At 42.0% G+C, this 10,872-nt stretch overlaps 1 protein-coding gene across 1 annotated transcript in view; it reads right to left on the reverse strand.

Moving 5' to 3' along the window:
- Positions 1–10,872, reverse strand: part of trappc14 (trafficking protein particle complex subunit 14) — a 33,340-nt gene extending 22,468 nt beyond the window's left edge. The window contains exons 1-7 of the mRNA XM_024373351.2: positions 10,154–10,872; positions 8,832–8,927; positions 8,341–8,470; positions 7,980–8,066; positions 3,622–3,742; positions 3,044–3,191; positions 2,681–2,742 (exon numbers count right to left, since the gene is read on the reverse strand). Coding sequence (XP_024229119.1) covers positions 2,681–2,742; positions 3,044–3,191; positions 3,622–3,742; positions 7,980–8,066; positions 8,341–8,470; positions 8,832–8,927; positions 10,154–10,645 — 1,136 coding nt within the window. The 5' untranslated portion in view covers positions 10,646–10,872. The remainder of the gene's footprint in view (positions 1–2,680; positions 2,743–3,043; positions 3,192–3,621; positions 3,743–7,979; positions 8,067–8,340; positions 8,471–8,831; positions 8,928–10,153) is intronic.

Below are 10,872 nucleotides of genomic sequence, written 5' to 3' on the forward strand. Positions count from 1 at the left end.
AGCTAGTGTGTCGCCTATCACGTCTGTCAGCAGCTATCGTGATTAAACACTCTTAAAAACAATGAATAAAAGGGATAATGTTAGCCAACTTCGCTAGGTAGGCCTAGTGAAAAAAGTACATTAGGTCTACTTACCACTATGTTTAGCCACCTGTTTATTATTATTTTTTTTTCACCTTTATTTAACCAGGTAGGCTAGTTGAGAACAAGTTCTCATTTGCAACTGCGACCTGGCCAAGATAAAGCATAGCAGTGTGAGCAGACAACACAGAGTTACACATGGAATAAACAATTAACAAGTCAATAACACAGTAGAAAACAAAGGGGGGAGTCTATATACAATGTGTGCAAAAGGCATGAGGAGGTAGGCGAATAATTACAATTTTGCAGATTAACACTGGAGTGATAAATGATCAGATGGTCATGTACAGGTAGAGATATTGGTGTGCAAAAGAGCAGAAAAGTAAATAAATAAAAACAGTATGGGGATGAGGTAGGTGAAAATGGGTGGGCTATTTACCAATAGACTATGTACAGCTGCAGCGATCGGTTAGCTGCTCAGATAGCTAATGTTTGAAGTTGGTGAGGGAGATAAAAGTCTCCTGTACAAAGTTTCTACTGGTCCGGTAGCTTGCAAAGCAAACATTATCAGCTAACAGTACATCGGCAAATGCGCCATCGAATGCTCTGCACCTTATTGTGACGTCTTATTGATAACGACCTACAGCATTTCTATGGTTGGGCCTTTGAGGTTTCTGCTTTATGATTTACAGTTGAAGTCGGAAGTTGACATTCACCTTAGCCAAATACATTTAAACTCAGTTTTTCACAATTCCTGACATTTAATCCTAGTAAAAAATCCCTGTCTTAGGTCAGTTCGGATCACCACTTTATTTTAAGAATGTGAAATGTCCAAATAATAGTAGAGAGAGTGATTTATTTCAGCTTTTATTTCTTTCATTACATTCCCAGTGGGTCAGAAGTTTACATACACTCAATTAGTATTTGGTAGCATTGCCTTTAAATTGTTTAGCTTGGGTCAAACGTTTCGGGTAGCCTTCCACAAGCTTCCCATAATAAGTTGGGTGAATTTTGGCCTATTCCTCCTGATAGAGCTGGTGTAACTGAGTCAGGTTTGTAGGCCTCCTTGCTCGCATACATGTTTTCAGTTCTGCCCACACATTTTCTATAGGACTGAAGTCAGGGCTTTGTGATGGCCACTCCAATACCTTGACTTTGTTGTCCTTAAGCCATTTTGCCACAACTTTGGAAGTATGCTTGAGATCATTGTCCATTTGGAAGACCCATTTGCGACCAAGCTTTAACTTCCTGACTGATGTCTTGAGATGTTGCTTCAATATATCCACATAATTGTCCTACCTCATGATGTCATCTATTTTGTGAAGTGCACCAGTCCCTCCTGCAGCAAAGCAACCCCACAACATGATGCTGCCAACCCTGTGCTTCACGGTTGGGATGGTGTTCTTCAGCTAGCAAGCCTTCCCCTTTATCCTCCAAACAAGCGGTTTTGGAGCAGTGGCTTCTTCCTTGCTGAGCGGCCTTTCAGGTTATGTCGATATAGGACTCGTTTTACTGTGGATATAGATACTTTTGTACTTGTTTCCTCCAGCATCTTCACAAGGTGCTTTGCCGTTGTTAAGGGATTTGTTTGCACTTTTTGCACCATAGTATGTTCATCTCTAGGAGACAGAATGCGTCTCCTTCCTGAGTGGTATGACGGCTGCGTGGTCCCATGGTGTTTATACTTGCGTACTATTGTTTGTACAGATGAATGTGGTACCTTCAGGCGTTTGGAAATTGCTCCCAAGGATGAACCAGACTTGTGGAGGTCTACATTTTTTTTCTTGGCTGAGGTCTTGGCTGATTTTTTAAAATTTCCCATTATGTCAAGCAAAGAGGCACTGAGTTAGAAAGTAGGCCTTGAAATACATCCACAGGTACACCTCCAATTGACTCAAATGATGTCAATTAGCCTATCAGAAGCTTCTAAAGCCATGATATAATTTTCTGGAATTTTCCAAGCTGTTTAAAGGCACAGTCAACTTAATGTTTGTAAACTTCTGACCCACTGGAATTGTCATACAGTGAATTATAAGTTAAATAATCTGTTTGTAAACAATTGTTGGAAAAATTACTTGTGTCATGCACAAAGTAGATGTCCTAACCGACTTACCAAAACTATAATTTGTTAACAAGATATTTGTGGAGTGGTTGAAAAACAAGTTTTAATGACTCCATCCTAAGTGTATGTAAACTTCCGACTTCAACTGTACGTGACACTACCACATTCTATGGCAGCCATGTTCGCACCCCATTAACATTACATGGGGAATGGCATGTCACTAGAATGGGCATTATGATGCAGACACTACGACATCCTGTGGCAGCCATGCTAGCTACATTAACATTACACGGGCGATATTTAAGCAAAGCTATGTAGCTGACTGTCTAGAATTAGAGCAATATTCAGAATTCTAAAAGTTGCCCAACTCTCTTAAATATATGGCTCTGGTTCCAACTAATAATCGGTGGAGATGTACTGTACCTGGGGAAGGCTAGTAGTTATAATGGGGTCGTTATAATGGAGTAGGTATAGTGAGTGTCTGGGGTAGTTATAGTGATTATGAGCCAGTTCTATATTTTAGTAGATGTAGACCTACCTGGTAAAGGGAAGTTTAGGGGTGGACCACTGCAGCACAGCTACCAAAGGAACCTCCAGACCCTTAAGCAGAGAGCAAAAAACATTCACATTCCTCAAATGATTTCATGCTGTGCACGCACACAAGGACATTCATGGCAGATTTTTCATGCATATGTTTAATCTAAAACAGATTAAATGATCCAACACTAAGTATGATATCATATTACCTGAAATGTATCTCACTGCCCTTTACATCACAAACTAGGACCATTTATTTGATATTACACATTGTCCTTGTTACCCCCCTCTCCCTCTGTCCCTCTCTCCTCTCTCTATACCCCCCTTCTCTCTCCCCATTCCTCCCTCTCTCCTCTCCTCTCACCTCGTTGCTCTCTTCCTCCGGCTGGTCCCTGAGCTGCAGCTGAAACAGGAAGTTCTGCTCCTCCAGGGCAGAGAGCATGCTGGGAAGGTGAGAGGAGCTACTGTTCATCCTGTGGAACGACGCCATTCCAACCTCTGCCGATTGGTGGCTGCAGACAGGAAGTAATGGATGTCATCGCCATGGTTACAAAAGTGATGTACTTTTTTATCAAGGTTCATAAAAAATAAACAACAGTATGGGACATTCAGGCACTCATTACATCTTTATGCAACATTTTAGAACAAAATATACAATATGTTTCAACACTTATAAACAGCGTCCCTGAAAAGCACTTGTGTGAGCGTTCCAGACCTTGTCCGGCAGACACTGATGCTTTTCTACCCTTAACTGCAAAAGTTGGTATTAGTAGTACTATAATCTGATTCTTGATCTGTGGTTAAGGGAGTGTACTAGACATTGTCCACCAGGAGGACAAAGCCATCAGGCACTGATCTACAGTCAGTTTCTGTCTCACCCCTAATGGTTAAGTTAAGGAATGGGGGGAGTCCCAAAATCCTAGATCCTAGATCTGTACTTACCAGACATTGTCCACCAGAAGCACAGAGCCATCAGGCATCATGGGGAGGTAGGACACGTTGAAGTTAGGAATGATTCTCACGTCCCTCACACAGACCTCCTCCTGAGAACTGGAGTTTAATACTGGGGGGAGAGAGTGAGAGAGGGAAGGGAGTTAGAAAAGGGATAGAGGGGGAAGGGGGAAATGGGGGGAAGGAGAGATAGAGAGAAAAGGAGACAGGAAAGCATAAGAGAGGAAGAAGTTTAGATGACGTCATAATACTATTGTCAAAAACAATAGTCAATTCCACTTCAGAGGAAGGCCCAAAAAATTGCCAAAGACTCCAGTCACCCAAGTCATAGACAGCAAGTGGTGCCGGAGCGCCAAGTCTAGGTCCAAAAGGCTCCATAACAGCTTCTACACCCAAGTTATAAGACTGCTGAACAATTCATCAAATGGCCACCTGGACTATTTACATTGACCCCTCTTTGTTTTTACACTGCTGCTACTCGTTGTTTATCATCTTATCATCTATGCATAGTCACTTTACCCGACCTACATGTACAAATTACCTCGACTAACCTGTACCCCCGCACATTTACTCAGTACCGGGCCCCTGTATATAGCCTTGTTATTGTTACGTAATTCTACTGTTACTTTTTATTTTTACTTTATTTTATTTAGTAAATATTTTCTCAATTCTGTTTCTTGAACTGCACTGTTGGTTAAGGACTTATAAGTAAGCATTTCACAGTAAGGTTGTACAACACCTGTTGTATTCGGTACATGTGACAAATAACATTTGATTGGATTTTATTTGATATGGGTACTATTTATATACAGTACATACATGGTATATAGTTATATACACAATAGGGTTCGGCGGTATCCAGATTTTCATACGTCATACCGTTTCTGTACCATACTAGGGTATACTGTATTACCGGAAGTGAACACAGGGGGCGCTATAATTATACATTTTTAACGGACAAAACTATTTAGGCAACAGGGATCTTGATCTAGGAGGGGATTGAATGTCTCTGCTGTAACCAAGAAGCTTGATCTTGACATCTAGCCACTTAGCTAGCAAGTTAGCAAACCAAATGCATAGCTGGATCCCTGAGCTGGATATAATTTATAGTTATACTTAAAGGTGCAATATGCAGAAATCTCTAAGCCATTTCCTGGTTGCTTAAATTCTAATAGTTAAACTTAAGAACGGGAAGCATTGGAATAACGAACATAGAACAGATTTACAGCTTCTTAGACTTGCTTTCAATGAGAATGACATATCTAGAACTCCCATTCCTATGTGAATTTGGCCAGGTTGTCCAAAAAGTCACATATTGCAGTTTTAACTCAATACTTATAGGCAGTGGCGTAGTGTTTTTACAGTATTGAAAATCATACCGTCGATATTTCAAAATAACCCGGTATATGGCATGAACGGTATATTGCCCAAGCTTAATACACAAACCTCACTAATGTAATCCACATTCCATAAAGACAATACACAATACTGTAAACTTCAGGGTAATTTCAAAGGGTGCTCTACTATACATACTGTAAATATAAATCCACCTATGTGAGCCAATATCCTGTACAGCATGTACACGTAAGAGCTACCTCCTACATAAACTATTGAGCTATTGTGTAACACTGCGATAACACGGGGATAACACTGTTGTCGGTGTAGTTAATTACTTGGGACACGTTTCCTAACCATCTATTAAAGAAGGTCTTGTCTATTTGTAATACTTTTCTCTCCCTTTGCCCTTTGAACATTGGGTGGAGCTCTGCTATTGTCCAGGGCCCGTATTTCACAAAGCGTCTCTGACTATGAGTGTTTATCAAGGATCAGGCCCTCCCATTTATGGATTTAATATCTAAAAGACGCTTTGTTAACATGGGATCATGATCGCTAGCTGGGGACATTGCTTTTGAATCGGCCCAACCTAACTATGAACCTGCACTATTACTGGGTCAGACTCGGTACCACCAGAGAGTCAGTGATTACCCTGGTGGTTTATTAATTAAATACAGTGACTTAACAGGATTTTACACATGAGAGGGTTGTTATTAATCTTAGCCCTGGGCTGAGGACTAGGATACAGTTCGGTGGCTCTCTGTGGCTAAACCCCTTTCTTCAAAGGCGAAAGCACTTCCTTAAACCAGCTAAGCCTTGTTTCAATCTTAACTTTGTTCACCAGTAGTCAGGAGCTCTTGGCTCTGCTTCAGAGTAGTTATCGGACTCATATATTCTTAGCCCCTACCCTCACAGTTACAGTCTACAGCGAGGGCCTAAAGGTTTCTCTTTTCAGGTGGTCAGAAACAACTCCTGGTCATAAGCATTTGTGGTTAAGTATAGAATAGGTTATACTCAAACAATAACGCATGTGAAACCTTGGATTATATAGTGAACAACACACTGTTAAGGGGAGTTATATGGCATGATGCAAAGTGCAGTATAAATAAATAAACCACACTATGGCCCAAGTTTAACAAAGTTAGCCCCCCTCTGCTCCCTACCTTTGAGAACGGTCAGGTGCAACAATGTTAGTATTCCCCCACCACAATATACAGTGGGTCAAAAAAGTATTTAGTCAGCCACCAATTGTGCAAGTTCTCCCACTTAAAAAGATGAGAGAGGCCTGTAATTTTCATCATAGGTCCACTTCAACTATGACAGACAAAATTAGAAAAAAAAATCCAGAAAATCACATTGTAGGATTTTTCATGAATTTATTTGCAAATGATGGTGGAAAATAAGTATTTGGTCACCTACAAACAAGCAAGATTTCTGGCTCTCACAGACCTGTAACTTCTTCTTTAAGAGGCTCCTCTGTCCTCCACTCGTTACCTGTATTAATGGCACCTGTTTGAAATTGTTATCAGTATAAAAGACACCTGTCCACAAACAGTGACACTCCAAACTCCACTATGGCCAAGACCAAAGAGCTGTCAAAGGACACCAGAAACAAAATTGGAGACCTGCACCAGGCTGGGAAGACTGAATCTGCAATAGGTAAGCAGCTTGGTTTGAAGAAATCAACTGTGGGAGCAATTATTAGGAAATGGAAGACATACAAGACCACTGATAATCTCCCTCGATCTGGGGCTGAGATCTCAAAAATGATCACAAGAACGGTGAGCAAAAATCCCAGAACCACAGCTACACAGCTAGTGAATGACCTGCAGAGAGCTGGGACCAAAGTAACAAAGCCTACCATCAGTAACACACTACGCCGCCAGGGACTCAAATCCTGCAGTGCCAGACGTGTCCCCCTGCTTAAGCCAGTACATGTCCAGGCCCGTCTGAAGTTTGCTAGAGAGCATTTGGATGATCCAGAAGAAGATTGGGAGAATGCCATATGGTCAGATGAAACCAAAATATAACTTTTTGATAAAACTCAACTCGTCGTGTTTGGAGGACAAAGAATGCTGAGTTGCATCCAAAGAACACCATACCTACTGTGAAGCATGGGGGTGGAAACATCATGCTTTGGGGCTGTTTTTCTGCAAAGGGACCAGGACGACTGATCCGTGTAAAGGAAAGAATGAATGGGGCCATGTATCGTGAGATTTTGAGTGAAAACCTCCTTCCATCAGCAAGGGCATTGAAGATGAAACGTGGCTGGGTCTTTCAGCATGACAATGATCTCAAACACACCGCCCGGGCAACAAAGGAATGGCTTCGTAAGAAGCATTTCAAGGTCCTGGAGTGGGCTAGCCAGTCTCCAGATCTCAACCCCATAGAAAATCTTTGGAGGGAGTTGAAAGTCTGTGTTGCCCAGCAACAGCCCCAAAACATCACTGCTCTAGAGGAGATCTGCATGGAGGAATGGGCCAAAATACCAGCAACAGTGTGTGAAAACCTTGTGAAGACTTACAGAAAACGTTTGACCTCTGTCATTGCCAACAAAGGGTATATAACAAAGTATTGAGATAAACTTTTGTTATTGACCAAATACTTATTTTCCACCATAATTTGCAAATAAATTCATTAAAAATCCTACAATGTGATTTTCTGGATTTTTTTTTCTAATTTTGTCTGTCATAGTTGAAGTGTACCTATGATGAAAATTACAGGGCTCTCTCATCTTTTTAAGTGGGAGAACTTGCACAATTGGTGGCTTGACTAAATACTTTTTTGCCCCACTGTAGCAGTGTGTAAAGGTATTACACTCGTATAAAAAAAAGTGCTACCTAGTACCTAAAAAGGTTCTTCGGCTCTCCTCGTAAAATAACCCTTACATTTTTGGTTCCAGGTAGAACCCTTTTGGGTTCCATTTAGAACCGTCTCCAAAAACAGTTCTACCTGGAACCAAAAATGGATCTCCTATGGGGACAGCCAAGAACCCTTTTGTAGTCTTCCCCCACCTTTGAGGATGGTCAGGTGCTTCCCGGAGACAGTCATCTGTTGACATTTCACAGTTGGTGGAGGAAGAACACTCAACGTGGTGCTGACTGGACGGGTGATGGGGATGTGGACGGGTGGAGAAAAAGAGGGAGAAAAATAGAGAGGGTCACTTTGAATACACTTTACACTGAATGTACATTGCAGTTGTTAATCATCGTGAATTGCGTTGTTTGACTTTATATTGAAAATGTATTTTAAATGTGTAGGCCTATACACATTTGGTAGGCCTTACAGTGAATTGAGATAATGTTTTACAATCTCATTATCCTTCTCAGTCACATCCCAGAGGGAGTCACTGGAGAGGCAGTGTAGGACTCTGACCCTGGGCTTTGAAGGTATTAAGGTCTTGTCTGAAGGTGTGTGTGGGGCTCCTCAGCTGTAGGATGGTGAGGTAACCATGTTCCCTGATCTCTGCCTTTTCCTCCTCCTGCTTCCACACGGTCACTATGATCTAACATAGACAGGAAACTAGAGGTTACAACAAGGTTATGAACATGCAAAGAGGTTATAACAAGGTTATGAACATGAATAGAGTCACTACAATCTGACATAGACAGGAATAGAGAGGTTATGACAAGGTTATAAACATGCATAGAGAAACTATGACAAGGTTATGAACATGCATAGGGTATAGTCACTACAATCTGAGACAACACAGAGTGGGGGAGGAAATGGAGATATGATGGGAACACAGATAGAGAGATGAGTAGAGAAAAAGACAATGACACTGTCTGTCCTGTTTTCTGTCTGTCTCTCTCTCTCTCTGTCTCACTCACTCACACACAGAGACACACGTCTGCATGACTTCTCACCTTGACCTTGAGTGTGTTGACGGGGAGTTTGTCCAATGAGACGGTCAGAGGGAATATGACCTCCTCGTTCAATACCACTGGCTCGTCCATCGGTGACTAGGAGAGAGAGGAAGGGAGAGAAATACTCTATTACAAACTATTAGAAAGCAAGAGGGAGAGAGAGGGAGGGGGAGGGAGTGAGAGAGTGAGGGGGAGTGTGTGTGAGAGAGAGTTAGAGTGAGAGAAAGAGAAAGAAATAAAGATTATGTAAACAATGGAGGAGGAGGATGTAGGGACAAATAAAGTTTGTATTCTATATTTGCACTATAGATTATCGATACAGATATGAGTCACTCCACCTGCTAGTACACTATTATTATGGTCAAATGTAATAGAAAAAGAAGGATCTGTCTTTCACAGAGGATATGACAAATAGTAATATGTGCAAAAACATACTCATTCATTCGCTCTATTTGTCCCATGCTTAATATTGACTATCATAGTGGGTGGTTGTTACCCTCGATTGCCAACACCTCAAGGTTAAGTTGATTTGTTTGGCTATGAGGTTGAGTTGGCATGTATGTCTGAATTCTCTGCCAATGAAGTCTGAAAATAATACTAGGTTATTGCTGTTTGTCCTGCGAGGCTTGATAACAGGCAAGTGTAAGCAAATACTCCTTACACAAGCTCTCTCTCCCTCTCTCTTAATGTCAAGGTTGGACAAATCGAGAGAAGTGTTGGTTGGTTAAGACTCAAGAAAGTTTGAGGCGTCTATTTGTATGTCATCACAGTGACTGTAGCTAGAACCAACCTGTGCTCCTTGCCACAATAACAAGCTGTCTGTCAGACAGACCTGGGTTCAAATACAACTTGAAATCTTTCGTATACTTTTGAGTGTTTTGAGCGTTTGGTTTAGTCTGCCTGGAGTGCCAGGTGGGCTGGCTTTACATTTTTGGAACTGTTCTATTGGTTCCATTGCAACAGGCATGCTCAATCAAGCACCAAGTAGGTTATTTGAAATTATTCCAAAAAGTATTTGAACCCAGTTCTACTGTCAAACAGTATTTTGTCTTGTTCCAACTGTCATAGATAGGTCAGTGCTTGCAGGAAGTTTAAAAAAAGGTCTGGTTGACTTGTGGTTTACATTTGTACTTCTGCTGCACGAGCGTTGCACTTTCTTATATGCTCAGGAAATGTCAGCACTTCCTATTTTACACAGCAGGTGTACACGTAGCCTATTATAACACTCAATACGGTATTAGCTAGTTGTTATGAGTGTAGTCCAATCATTGTGCCATTGTTCCCTCCAATTATGACTACTGTCATTCATAATTTCATATTACCTGAACCGGTGCGCGCCGATACTGCCGTCCATCACGCCCCGTATTATTGTGTATGAGAAGCGGCTTGCATTCTCTGAAACCTCGGTTCCTTGACTCCCTTCTGGCTGTGTGGACTGTTCCCGCTGCAAAGTCAACGTCGTCTGGATCCTCGTCTACACAGTCGTCGCTGTAGCTTCTCTGGAACTCGTGGGGGTGAAGTTGGGAGCGATGTCGGCTCTCTCCGGGGCAGACACTTGCTACAGCGGAGAGGGACCGTACCAGCTCCTTCCAAGCCCGGGTACCGCTGTCACCTGACCCGCTTCCCTTTGTCCCGCTCGAGCCCGACGCTCCATCTCTGGACCGCAGGACTAGCAAGAACTGTACCGTTTCGCCGAGGTAGAGGTGACTGCGCCGGGGGAGAGTTCGGTATTTTGACGGGTCCGACAGGTCCGTGATGGGAACCGCAGGGAAATACATAAAATACTCGCATTGCGATTCCATCATTAGAACCATGGCTAGCTAGATTATGTATCCGGTTGATAGCTTGCTATACAATCACGCAAGCTAATACTATTCAAAACCCACTCGGGGGTTAATATTCTTAGTGTATGACCAGCATCGATAGTTGGCCTATTTTTACAAATATCTCTATAATAATAAACATGTAAAATCCAATTCACTGTGTCCATCATCAGTCGGTGAACCTGCGACTGACGCTTTCACTGTGCAGCACAGCGGTG

Source organism: Oncorhynchus tshawytscha, linkage group LG15, assembly GCF_018296145.1.
Source record: "Oncorhynchus tshawytscha isolate Ot180627B linkage group LG15, Otsh_v2.0, whole genome shotgun sequence".
NCBI classification, from domain to species: Eukaryota; Metazoa; Chordata; class Actinopteri; order Salmoniformes; family Salmonidae; genus Oncorhynchus; species Oncorhynchus tshawytscha.